We start from the raw sequence: 13,961 nt of genomic DNA on the forward strand, positions 1-13,961 counted from the left end.
TTTGTATAAAGTCTTATAAACAAAAAAAATGAGCCAAGGCAGCTGGAGTCTAGTGTATAGGTCATTGGATTAACAACCAAGAGGTAAGGGTCCTAATCCTGATGCTTTATGATGCCGAACCATTTGTGGAAGGAACAGGGATGTAAATGAACTATTCTGTGGAACTCCCATCCTTGTTACTAAGCAGCTGGCTAGTTTTAGGCAGTTCAGCTCTCCAGGTCTCATTGTCCTTATCTCCGTAAGAGTGGTTTGGACCCAAGGATACCTTAAGGGGCATTCCACCTTAGCCTACTGTGGTCTACAGAGCAAGTCAGGAGGGTCATCTCTGGGTTTGTGCTACAAAGACGCCTATGTGGTGTCCGTGGGGGGAGGGGTTATCAGAAAGTGAAGGTAACATCCCTTTTAACAAACCAGTGATTGCTTTCAAACTAAACTTTCCACATATGCAACTGAATTATTCTTTTGCAAAGAGTTTTCACTTTTTCCATATATATATATATATATATACACATATATATATACATCTGCATATAAATACCTTTAATATATATAAAATTTTCATTTTGAAATAATTTCAGATTTATGGAAAAATTTCAAACAATGGTACAAAGATTCCTGCATATCCTTCACCCATATTCCATAAATGTTACATACATTTGTGTTCTCTCTCTGTATATAAATATATATTTTTTCTGAAACACTGAGTTAAGTTATAAACAGGTGGCTCCCTTACCTCGAAATACTTCCAAGTGTTTCTCCTAAAAACAAGGCCATTCTTTTTCAGAACCACAGTACAGTTGTCACAAACAGAAAATTAACATTGATACAACCAAATATATCTAATTTATAGACCTTATTCAAATTCGCCAATTGTTACACTAATAGCCTTTACAGCCAAAGGAAAAAAGACTTTTTCTGCATACTTAAAAAAGAACCTTCAAGGGCTTCCTTGGTGGCGCAGTGGTTAAGAATCCACCTGCCAATGCAGGGGACACAGGTTCAAGCCCTGGTCCGGGAAGATCCCACATGCCGCAGAGCAACTAAGCCCGTGCGCCACAACTACTGAGCCTGCGCTCTAGAGCCCGCGAGCCACAACTACTGAAGCCCGCGCACCACAACTACTGAAGCCCGCGCGCCTAGAGCCTGTGCTCCGCGATAAGAGAAGTCACTGCAATGAGAAGCCCGCGCATCACAACCAAGAGTAGCCCCCACTCGCCACAACTAGAGAAAGCCCATGCGCAGCAACAAAGACACAATGCCGCCAAAAATATAAATAAATAAAATAAATACATTTAAAAAAAAAGAACCTTCAAAATGAGTGGGCATAACTTCTGTAACTTTAAAAATAATAAAAGGACGAGAAAAGTTAGGCCAATACTGCCTCCCGAGAGATTAAAAGGAAAGGTGCCTTTTGTAAATTGCTACAGCCAGCGTGGGGAACCATCTCCATGACTCTGTCCTTGGAGGTCAAATCCCTGGGCTGATGTCCAGGAGGTCTGTGCCGCCCTCCAAGGTCAAAGAGGCCAGCAGCCCGGACCAGGCTCCCAGTCCCACAAACAAGGATCAGAACCTGGGCTCCCGGAGCCATGCCAGCTCTTCTAGGACAAACATGGTTAACCCCTAAAAGGATGCCATTGAGAGTCACTCAACAAGGAAACAAAGTAATTATGGTTTCTACCTTTACCTCCAAGATGGCTGTCGTCATATTGAGAAGTTCTGAGTTCTCAGGAGGCAATGTTGCATGTGGAGCTGGTCAGCCCTGGGTTTGAATCCCAGCTCTGAGAACTACTAGCCGTGCGCCTGCGGGCTGATCCCTCCCGCTCTCTGAGTTTGTCTACTCCTCTGTATAATGGGGTTGCTTCTGAGGATTAACCAGAGTAACACAGGACGTGAATTCTAGGCACTTTTACATCTTTCTATCCAGCTGTTGTGCTGCCTGCAAAACACCTGTAACTATCCCAGATTTGGAGGATAAATATGTGATGATTTATTGATAGTTTATGGTACCAGCTGCCTAGTGCACTATTAACTACAAGAGGGCCCAGGGCTGGAGTGGGCTGTAACGAAACAGACATCTTGCAGAGCAGCTGAAATCAATACACAATGAGTGGTCAATACATCTGCAGACCTGGGGGGGTACCTACTGCATGAATTAAAGTGCTACGTCCAGAGAAAGCAAAGGCCAGTTTAACACCCAAACTGCAGCTGTTAACGTGGGCTCTAGCTGCTTCTCAGGCGGGCAACTGGAAGGCAGCCACGTGCTTATTTCACAATGATCCATGAATGTGCCACGCAAGGCTGGGTGGGTCATTCACTCACATTTTCATGCAACGACTATTTCGCAAGCATCGACTGTAGTGCTAGGTAATCTCTGGTCAACATCAAAGTTGGGGTGTCTGTCATTTTCCCATTATCCATTATCTAGGCAGCCTGAAGTCTTTGCGTCGACAGTATCAAGAACAGAGGAATTTAACACCATTCTGTAATCATTCTGTGTGAGTCCGGCCACCACCCTTGGGTTCTAGGCAATGACCAAGCGTGGTGTCCTGGCAAACAGGATGGAGTCCAGCCTCCATCTCCCAGAGCCGTGGCTTCCACGTCCAACTTTTCTTTCTATCTACGAGCTGCACAGTGAAAAGTGGAGATGGTGATCATTTTGCCCGAAGAAGCAGATGCTTAAGACACGTTGGTTCTGCGGGTTCATCTCCAGCTTAAAGATGACATTTCTGGGATTTTAGAAGCAACACTCTAATGATCAATTTCACAGGCTAGCCCACGTCTATAACTCCACGGAAGATTGCTCATGGAAATGTGAAGCGACTGCCTATTTCAGACACACGTACCTAAAATTCCAACCAGTTAAATAAGACTGATGTGGAGCAAAACAACAGCCTTCCATAGCCACATTAGAAGCTAATCATTTCAGAAAATGTTGCCATAATTCATTTATGGAAACAGCAAGACTATTCCCCAAACAAGTGATAAAGGGAACGGACTCACGGTCATAGCACGGAAATGAAGCCTCATGTTAATACTTCCTAAACTTAAACTGAACTCTGGAGGCACCCTAGCATAAATCTGCCTTGCAGATTATTCTGCCTCACATATTTGTATCTGTTGCAAATAAAGGTGAATTCAGAATATTGCTTCAGTCATTACACCTCGTTTCCGTTTATTTGGGAATCAGGACAACCATCTGTGAATTCTGTTTAACCAGAAGATAGGCGAAAAGATTCTCCTAAAGACATGAGATTCACTAGCTCGTCTGAGTCAGCAGCAGCCCAGGAGCCTTCACCCGGCTGTTGCCTGTCTGTCCTTCAGGAATAGACTTCCATCCTGAGCGTCCACTGCGGCTGTTACAGTATGCACAACATCACACAGCAGTAATGATTTTTATAAAATCCTTCAGCACTCAGAACTACACATGGCCTTTCTTTTGAAACCTCAATTTGTCATCTTAGACAAAAATGGCCAAATCTCTGTCACTCAGGGTGTTAATAGATATTTATACATCTGACTGTTCAGGTGAACATGCTTCTGTATTAATAAGTAGTTCAGTTTATTAGTATTATTTATAGCAGCTAAAAAATTTATCGAGTGGTTACAACTTGCCACGTAGTCTCCTGATTCCTTTATGATTTTTTTTCCTGTTTTTCAGACAAGAGGACCACAGGAGTAAAGTGACTCGCTTCGGATCACACAGGTCTTAAGTGGCAGAGCTGGGATCAAAAGCTCTGTCCGACCGTTTCAGAAACCCACATACGTAACCACTAGGCTGACTGCATTTCAGACGCTGGGCTAAATACAAGAGAGACAAAGAGAGGCGTATCCAAGCAGATAGCAGAGACCAAGCTCTGGGTGTGCAGGTCTCTCTGAAAGAGAAGCATGCCAATGAAAGTAAGGGCGAATGTGGCAGGAAGGGAAACTGGATCTCATTATTAATACCTATGTCAAGCCACGATGATGCCACGTACAACAGAAAGTATGCAACTGGGAACGGCTTGTGGAGGGCAATCAGAAGCTGAAATCCACCAATGTGATGCACTAAGTGGTACCCATCTGTAACAACGGTAGGATAGCACGGCCTCCAAAATGAGGGGAGTTGTTGCATTGGTATGTAGGTGGTTGGTGCACCTGCCAGTAGATGTGCAGTATCTCAGTGGCTGGCTCGATCATAATGACCCCTTGTCCTTCGGGGAACTTCACCGACTTTGAAAAAGCCCCATGTAGGGAAGTGATCATTTTGGAACCCTGGGTTGTGTTCCCTGAGAGGCTGATGAGAGCCAGAGGAAGAATTACCAACCTCCCTGCTAATCTGGCTCCTAGTACCATACATTAAGCCAACTAGTAAAAATCATTATGAAGTTTTTGCTGAAAGGGCAAGTGTAGAAAAACATGTTTCTAAACAGAATAACAGTCTTTGCCATTTTTTTCCAACTTGCATACCATCTGGAAATTCTGATTTTTTTTTCAAAGGGTAGGAAAGAAATGTGCTCCAGGCACAAATAAATGTTTACAGCTGAGTTATAAACCGAGAATGGTGGGGCTTAAAACAGACATGCCGGTAGTGATGGAACTCAAGCTGCAGTGAGACAAATAATGCTGCAAGGAGCTGGCCAGCTCATTTTTGCACATTGGCCCTTTGGAACGGGAAGTTCTGCTTCCTACTGACCTCATCAAGCACATGGTTGAGAAGAAGTCTTCATCAGGGTTTGTCCCCATTCTTAGAGGGTAAAGGAAAAAGATGAAGTGGTAGGATTGTCTACCTTCACATTCCATTTTACAGATGATGGCTCAGAGGCCGAGGGAGGGCAAATGACCTGTTTACATCCACACAGTTCCTTAGTGATGGAGCTGGTGTTTGCATCTAGTCAGACCAACCCCAGAGCCCTGTAGTATAGAGCATCTGTCAATGCGAAGTTATCTGAGAATATATTATACCCAACTTTATGTCAAGAAGGAAAAACTGATATATTGGAGTTTTGTCTTTCTCCCTAGTGTCCTACAACTTGTAGTTACAGACAAGTCCAAGGAAAGTAGAAATGGGTTTGTACATGATCAAGACTAGTCAGCCAACTTTTCCTGTAAAGGGCCAGACAGTAAATATTTCAGGCTTTGGGGGCCATCTAGGCTCAGCTGCACCTACTCAATTCCACTGCCAGAGTGCAAAAGCAGCCAGGGACAATGAATGAACGTGGCTGTGTTCCAATAAATCTTTATTTGCAAAAACAGGTGGCTGGCCAGATTTGGTCCAGGAGATGCAGTTTGCTGACCCCAGATATGGAGGACACCTTGAATGTAAAATGAGTGTAGGTTTTGAGAGTGACCCATGAAATTCTACTTGGGAGTTTCTTCTTTCTTAAGATCAGTGCACAAATTGGCTACATACGACACGCCCTTTAAAAGTTCTTGTATATTTTGCCTCTGGACCTAGCCAATCAAACTGGATTCCCTTATGCTATCTGACCAGGTCAGAACACTGTATTGACTCTTCGTTCTCAAGGCTTATCTACTCCCAGATCCATAGAAAAAGTGTTCCGTGCTCTTGTAATGAAGACGTATGAGTTCGTTCCTTTTAACATAGAAATACACTTGAGATGGTGAGTGATTCTGGCAGTCTGTGGGCTCCCCTTCCTTGATGTGAAATCCCACGACCCAATCAACCACGTTAAGTTTTAATTGAAAGACAGAATGGAGAAAAAATAAACCGTGAACAGCAACAAATGGAAAAGGGAAGACAAAGCCCAAAGAACATATATTCTCCCAACCAATTAATCAAGTGCTTTGTTTCTACTAACATATCAGAGTGTGTAGGCTGCCCTGTCTATTAGACTCCTTTCCAAATCTGAGCAGTGTGAACACTCCTAAAGACCAGGTAATGAAATCTCTATCGATATGCCATCTTAGATGGGACTCACATGCCTGTGTTTTGCTTACATTTTAATTTGCTTCTGCTGGATACTTACCTAGTAATTGCTTAATAAGATTAACCTCCCTGGCAATGTGTGGTGTATCTTGATTAAAACATTATCGGAGTGAAGGATTATCGTACAGCACACAAAAATGGAGAGGGTGGTATTTAATTAATTTATTGCCAATATATCTTGATTGTCTCTTTGAAACACTGGAAAAGTAGTCGATTGGAATTGATCCAGGTTATCTAAATGTATAGGTTTAGATTGTGCAGAGGAGGGAGGTCACTGGGTAAAGAAATTCAAACGTAGGATCACCGCCTTTAAAAAGAGTTAGGCGGGTATAACACACCATTGTAAAGCAATTATACTCCAATAAAGGTGTTAAAAAAAAAAAAAGAGGCGGGTGTGTGAAAACACTAACCTTTCTAGTCATTTTTAAAACCAAACTTCACAACAACTTAAGGAGAGATCTGATCTCTTCGGTCACAGGAAGAGTACTGTTTTGGCGTTCAGAAAGAAGACGTTCTGAGTTCTGCTTCAACTTTAAGCAATTTCAAATGCTCAGACTTTATCATAAAAGTCCTCTCGACAAAATCCACTGCACAATGACTTGGTAACCTCTTTTCTGGCTCAGAACTCATTTGGAAAATATTCTGCTATGTGTGATGTTATACAACTCACACAGTATTTTCAAAAGCAGGTGGCCTCTGAGGGGAAAAGTTCTGGCCCTTCCAAAGACACCATGGAAAATGTTTCTTTGTTCATTTAGAGACGTCATACTCTTAGTTAGGACCTGTTCTTTTCCGGGAATCTTCTGTCTTGCCGGCGTGGGAGGCTCCAGTGGGGTTGGAAATGAAGCTTAATCACAAATGGGAGGAGAGGCCGACCTTCACTTATGGAAGTTAATGCCTATCAGTGATTCCCTTTTGTGAAGAACGCTGTTTAAAAAGTGTTTGTGCGAATTCCCTGGCGGTCCAGTGGTTAGGACTCTGGCCTCTCACTGCCGAGGGCTCGGGTTCAATCCCTGGTCGGGGAGCTAAGATCCCGCAAGCTGCGAGGAGCGGCCCCCAAAAATTGTTTTTTAGTTAAAAAAAAAAAAAGTGTTTGTATGTAATCTCAGTATGTATATGGACATAAAATACATCCCTGTGCAAAAAAAATGCATATTCACATTTCAAATGTGTATTCTGCACTCTTTTCAAAAAACGGAGTGTTGATTTGCAGATTAAAGGACATTTGTGCATCAAACATAACAGAGACCCCCAAAAGCACTGTTTCTCACAGAGCAGCACCACGGACATTTTGCATGGGATACTTCCTCATCGTAGGAGGCTCTCCTGTGCACTGTAGGCTGTTTAACTGTATCTCAGCGTCTCCCTACTAGATGCTGGTCGCACCTCTTCTAAATGTGACCATCACAAGAGTCTTCAGACCTTGTCAGATGTGCCCCTAGGGGGCAAAAACACCCCAGCTGAGAACCACTGCAGTAAAGGCAACTGAAGTTACATTTACAGGCGGTGTCAAGTCCTGGAGATACGCAGACTGCAAATCTGAGGCCAGCAAATCTGGCTCCTGGCTTTTGGGTCAGTTAAGGTAAAATATACTTTTCATTTGCAGGTCTAGTTTTAGTCACTTGATAATGGAAAGCATATAATTTCATCCTCAGATAAAACTTTTTCATGCTTACTTAAAGGTAATTTAGTGTTATGATTAGGATAGATGAGGAGAACGACTCTTAAAGCCTCGATCAAAAGACGGCAAAGGCACACCTGAAGCATTAGGACAGCTCCGGAGAGGCTAATTTAAGCAACATTAGCACCTCAGGGCTGATTAATGTACACCTCTATGGGAAGATGATTCTGGAATATCCTCTGTGGAAAATGCCTGATCTAGGAAAAACCCAACAGCTCCCTTAAAGATGCACACGTCACAGACCTGAGTTCAGATTTGTACCTGCCCACCTGCTGGATTTGGGGTACATTTCTAAAACATCCTGGGCCCCGGTTTCTCCAAGATAATTTTTCTCCCTTTAGGGTTACTAAAGTTACACAATGTTAAATCTGGCACACGATAGGTGCCCAATAAATGTTTCCCTTACCATTGCTGAAATATCCCTGTGGGGTATTTTAAGAAATGTCGGGTGAACTGCCTAGTGTGCTAAGAGGCAGAGTGAAAAATTCTGTGTTTGGAGAACCCTTCTGTGCAATCTCTTCTGTTTGTGATTTCCGTCCTGAGTCAAGCATCCTCCCCTACCCTGCATGCCAGCCTGCCTAATGGTGCCATTGGCTGCCGTTGGTTGTCTCTTAATTGCCCCACGTCCCCACTTCCCCATGGTTCTGTTTTTTCTCCTCTTTCTTAGCACCTTGTTAGCACCTATTTTTTTCTTTTTTTCCTGCAAAAGTACTGTTGCCTGATTGCTTCAGTAAACATTTCTATTGTCCCCTTCACTGTTTTGCCAAGGGAAGCTCTGTTCCCGAGTTGTCAAAACTCCTTTCTCTTCTCCCCCGAAGCGGAACAGCTCCGGGTCTTTCTCTTTCATGCCTTGCCAGGTGGTGCTTCCTCCCTGGGGAAGCTGCATCTCTCCCCTGGGGAGAGGGCTCTAGTCTACTGGCCCGTGCCGCCTGCTGCTCTCAGCTTTCCCCATCAGGCAGGACTTTCTCCTGCTGCTCCCCAGGCCTTGAGATGCTTTCAAGCAGCTCCAGACCCTGCCGGTCGCTGCAGATAGCGTAGGGGTGCACATGGCTCTGAGCGGGCACCGCGCCAGCTCCGAGCGGCTCCAGCCAGACACAGCTCACAGACAGGAACAGCAGACAGCTTTGAACGGGGGTACCTAGAAAATGCAGGGCTTTTTTTTCTCCCCTTTTCCTCCGTTTTGCATACCTTACAAGATTCGGATTAGAAAACCTGAACCAGGTGGCGAGAGCTCTGAATTTTCCTGTGGCCTCAAGAGGGCGAGCTGCGGCTGTAACCTCACCTTTGCCTCCAGATGGCGCTGTTGTCACATCATCGTTTCCTGGTAAGCCGGTCCTTATCCCATTGTTAAAGGTGTGTCCATCTGCCGGCTGGAGTTGCCAATTGAGTCCGAGCAGATGCATGGCTGCAGGAGAGACAAAGTAATGAAAACATGAATAGAGAATTCAGCAATGCAGATGTCAAGGGGGAGGGCCAGGTGCCTTTTCCAAACGACTGCCTTTGAAGGAAGCTGCAGTTCAACACTGGCTTGCCCCAGGCCTCAGGGATTCGCTAAATACAGAAGGCAAGTAGATCTGGGTAGTTGGGTTTCCTCTTCCAGTGGAAAGGAAACAACAGCCTCAGGGGGAGAGCATCCCCAGTGGCAGGCGGAGGAGGGAGGGGAAAACAAAGCCCGGACCTTCCAATGGTGCCACCGTAAAGGGGAAAGTGCCCCTCTGGGATCACTGTAAAGGGCACTCTCCATCCCTCCCAGCCTTTCCTGCACTCCGGACAGAGCTGTTGATAGCCTGGTGGTCCAGGGGCATTGAAAAGAATAGTTTCCCCCAAACTGCTCACAATCTAAATCTGTTTCAAATCAAGGCTCCCCCAGCAGGGCCAGCCTGCTGGTCTGGTTCAGACGAGACTATACCTGTGCTGAAATACCAACGCAGCCTCCAGGATCTGCAGTAGTACTGGCCCACGGTAAAGCCCACCTCCCTGTTTCAAACTTGAAAAAGATTTTTCCGCTCCAGCCCTCTTCCTGACAAGTGAACATCTTTTCAGCCTATGGAGAAAGCTTGGGGGTAGTGATGGAATGGAGTCCTTTTCTGGAAATAGTACTATGGTGATTCACTGTCTCTCTCCCTCTCACCTGCCCTGTCTCTACCCTTCCCCACAGTCCAAGATGAGACACAGAGTTCTGAAGCACTGCCTCTTCTTTGCTAAGCAAACAAGCACGCCTACAAAACTCTCGTTTTACTCCCGTACAACCTCCAACCTCCAGACACCAAACTTCCTTCTGGTGGTCCTTGTCACTCTGTTGGTGCCAACTGCCCACGTCCCGGTGAGTTGAGCTAAGCCAATATCCCCCTATGTCTGACGGCTCTTGGTGAGTTGTTCTTACTGTGTGGAGCAAAAGGCAAGTTCCACACACCTGCATTCTTTCAAAGTCCGTATCTAAGGAATGCTTCCTTTGTGAAAAAATAAGGACTTCCTTCCCCTGCATATTTCTCAGCCAGGCAATAACCACCACATGTCTGTCTGGCATTTCAACCAGACACAGGTTGATGCCTTTGCTACGTTTCCAGCACTGCAGGAGGGAAAGGGCTGTTGACAGGGAAAGGTTCCTAGTATGAGGTGGGGATGGGAGAAACAATTAACCACAGGAAACGCAATTAACAATGCTTAGGAAATTGTTCACACAGCAATTAATTCTGCTTGCTTACCACCACCTAAAGTCAGGCTGCATTCTTTTAAGGTTAAAAACTTATCGTCAAACCTTACAGCTCAGATTGATGGCCATGGATGAAGGTGGCAAGGTGTCCCTGCGTGTACATCTGCTTTTTCCTTACACACAACCCCACCTCAGAACCAAGTTTTCTTTCTCTACCTTACTCCGAAGTGCAAGGCTCACTACTGCAACTCTTCGAGATGATACATGCTAATAAGAGTAAGTGACATTTACTGTACACTTTCTGTCTGTGTAACACCTAATTTTCTCCTGCAGTTTATCTGTTCTATGTAGGTCACTTAGTTGAAGAGGCCAGATTCGATTGCCTCAAATAATGACATATTTTCACTGTACAGAGGTCAGGACATGAGAACTAATCGTGGCAGCTTCAAGAGAACGATAGCTTCTGATTTGTAATTACCAGGTGAAGGGAGCCGAGGAATTAGCTATTTTTAAAAGATTTCCAAAAAAACATACTATTGGGTTATCGGCGCTTGCCTCGAGCCAGCTTTGCTGCTGCACTGGAGATGCAGTTCTTTCAAGGAGGGTCTCTGCGTTTTAACAGAGACACAGATAGATACTGCAGATCCAGCTGGGGCCCAGGCCTTACAGAGCTTTGATTTTTCATATCTAGAAACGGAAGTGATGGGTCCATCAGGCAAAGATGACAACCTCCCCAGCGCCCCATCAATATGAAAACTCTTGTCAAAACTGCTCCCCTTTCCTGGTACTCAATCTTGTCATTCCAAGGTGCAGAACATACTGCAACCATCAGCTTTGGGAGATCAGAGAGCAAGCAATACCCCGATCTTACTGGATATACCGAGGGCGTCCACGAAACGGTGGTCTCCGTTTGCAAAGACGCCTGCCCCCCCCCCCCCCGCTTTTATCTTGGGTTCCGTAGCATCTCTTTATTTAAAAAAAAAAAAAAAAGTATTCTGAAAACAAGAAGACCACAGATGGGGTGAGAAGAGTTCGGGTCAGAGTACACAAGTAAGTTCTCAGACGACTCCCAGAAGTGAAAGGAAAAATAAGAAAGTGAGATGAAGATGGAAAAAGGACAAAAGCCAAATCCACGGTGCATAAGCTCTGTCCTCCCAGTAGAAGCGATGCAACTCAAGTTGAAAAATGAAACTCAAGTTTGGACATACTTTCTGTTGTTGAATTGAACAATAAGTAAATAAGTGAGAACTATATCGGGGTACAACCACCTCCTCTTGGTTTTTTTTTTTTTTTTTTTTTTTTTTGTAGGTGGGGTGTTGTGGGGAGTCTGAAATAGGCTTTTGTTTGCACTTTTTATTTTTTTCTTGGTCAGCTATTCCTTGTCTCTTACTTCGGTAGGAAAATGAGAATATCTTTCTGGCCTGTGGGGATGGACTAAAGTGTCCTTAGGATAAAGACCCAAGGGAGCTGTGAAGTAAATGAGTTTCCTGACTAATGAGAATTGTTTCTCATTCTGCTAGGGATTTGCTTGATGGTGGGGGCTGAGAAATCAGTCAGTCTCTCTCTCTTTACCTTTTGTAAAGGTTTCCCTTTACAGGTAGGATAATAGCTGCTTAGGGCCAGAGGGAGGTTCAGCAACTGCCCCCCCCCCCGAAGATTTACTGATAGCAGAGTATCTTGAACATAGAAGGTGCTCCATGAGTGTTCATTGGAATCGGTAATGATACATGCGGGCAGATGTGAGGGGCTGGATTGTAGGACATGATACTCCTTATACATAAAAAACACGTAACACAGGGGTGTGAAGGATGGAATGAAACAGTGCTGGCCACTACATGGAGGGGTCTGCAAAGAGAAGCTTTCTGATGATTAGAGTATTAATACCTGCTGCCAGTCCTTGGACCCCTTCTACGGCCAGCACCGTGGTAGACATTCTACAGATACTATCTCAAGACCCGCAGCTTACATTTGAGGTGGGAGCCGTCATCGTGCCCATTTCACAGATGAGGAAGCTGGTGACTGTAAAGTTTGATCACAGGGGGCTTTTAGAATACGAGGAGGATTACAGTGGGAGGCAGCTGGCTGCTTCATATTTCATAGCGATCTGGTTACAAATTCTGGTTTGCAGTGGAATCTCGGCAAACCCGGTCTCTTTCTTGCAACTCATGACCATCTCCCTGTGGTTGAGGAATTGCCAATTTTGTACAGTCAGCACCCCGTTCCTGAGGGGGGGGTTACATCATAGTTCCTCACCTTATTAATCTCACCACACACGCTGCATCCCTTTTCCTTCTGCCACATCATCAGCCTGGGTCTGGAGCGAGGACAGCACGGTCCAGAGCCACGGCTGACCAGTGATAGAATACAGAGTGATTGGAGAAAGGAACTGTTACTGCTGTAAGCCATGGAGAGTCTGGGGTTCTTTGTTACAGCAGCATGCCTGAGCCAATCTTGACTGATACGTTCAAGTAGCCGGTAAATGAGAAATTCCACTTTTATACACTAGGTGTCCATGCAGTCCTTAAAGTTATTCACTTGCCGGCTCAGGATCCTTTCTAAAACCCAGCCAGGAAGAGTCTGCACATATTTAAGGCCACTACATTAGCCTCTATGAACAACAACAACAAGAAGAAGTAGCTCTTTAAACACTATGTCATAATATCTCCAATTCTGACCTGCTCTCAGAATCAGACTGAGAAGCTGAGAAGCCTCAGAGTAGCCAGAGGTACCACTTCTTCACCTCAAGATGTTGGGTGAACACAGGCCTCATCGTTTTCTCCCAAAAGACATGTGGATGCAGTGGGGTGGTCCCCTCCCCCAATCCCCACAAATGCTCCAGCAGCTCATCCCAAGAGGTCCTGTTCAGACCATCTGAGGGTCAGAAGTGAAATGAGTTTGGGAGACCCTCTCCCTAATGTTATTCACCCCCCACTGACAGCCTAAATGCACAATTTATCATGGTTTGACAGGCTCTGCTCCAGAGAGATCCTGGGATGCAACAAGGGGGCTCCATGGGTCAGCAGGGACAAAACAGGGAAAGGCTCCAAGGGGAAGTTCATGTAATCCAGGTGGCAGCTGGGAAATCAGCCACCAAAAACACAATAGGGCAGCCAAACTCTGAGAGTATCCCTCTGGCTAACTGGAGAAAACTTTTATCAAGTATTGAAAATGAACCAAGACAGGATGGACAGACCACACACAGATCCCAGATTTCAGCAGGAATACTAAACAGACCTACCTGCAGTTATGGTGCTATTTTCTTACTGAAGTTGCCTGCGTTTGTGCCAGATGGGGTCCGATAGAAATACTCAGGGGGAGCCAAAGCAAAGCGAAGAGGGAGGGGTTGGCGGCAGGTAAAAGAATTCTCCAGCAACCACAAGGAAGGAGACTGTAGGCCTTGAAAAGTGGCAGCTTGGAACGGGGGTTGTCTGAAATAGTAATTAGGGTATGTGTGGGCCCTGCTGGGTGCCACTTAGAACCTTCCATGTTCACTGGCTGGCAGAGGATCAAGTTGACAAGAGGGCCAATCAATATGTCAGCAACGCTTCCCAGAGAGCTGCTCAGCCCTTGCTTGTCAGAGAGGGCAAACACGGGGGCCACGGGTGTTCTGCGTTTGCCGAGCAGGTCCCCAGGAACCGGGGGTATCTTTAAAGATCAGTCTTGTCAATACATAACTGGAGGAAGAGATTGGGCGTTCCCTT

The 13,961-nt window shown here is 45.2% G+C and overlaps 1 protein-coding gene across 9 annotated transcripts in view; it reads right to left on the minus strand.

The window, feature by feature from the left end:
- The window catches only part of TENM2 (teneurin transmembrane protein 2), a 714,433-nt gene that overhangs the window by 224,862 nt on the left and 475,610 nt on the right, over nucleotides 1-13,961 (minus strand). For all 9 annotated transcript variants that reach the window (XM_067732909.1, XM_067732913.1, XM_067732908.1 and 6 more), the window contains one exon: nucleotides 8,890-9,012. In XM_067732909.1, the coding sequence (XP_067589010.1) occupies nucleotides 8,890-9,012 (123 nt within the window). The remainder of the gene's footprint in view (nucleotides 1-8,889; nucleotides 9,013-13,961) is intronic.

Source organism: Pseudorca crassidens, chromosome 3, assembly GCF_039906515.1.
Source record: "Pseudorca crassidens isolate mPseCra1 chromosome 3, mPseCra1.hap1, whole genome shotgun sequence".
Classification (NCBI taxonomy): domain Eukaryota; kingdom Metazoa; phylum Chordata; class Mammalia; order Artiodactyla; family Delphinidae; genus Pseudorca; species Pseudorca crassidens.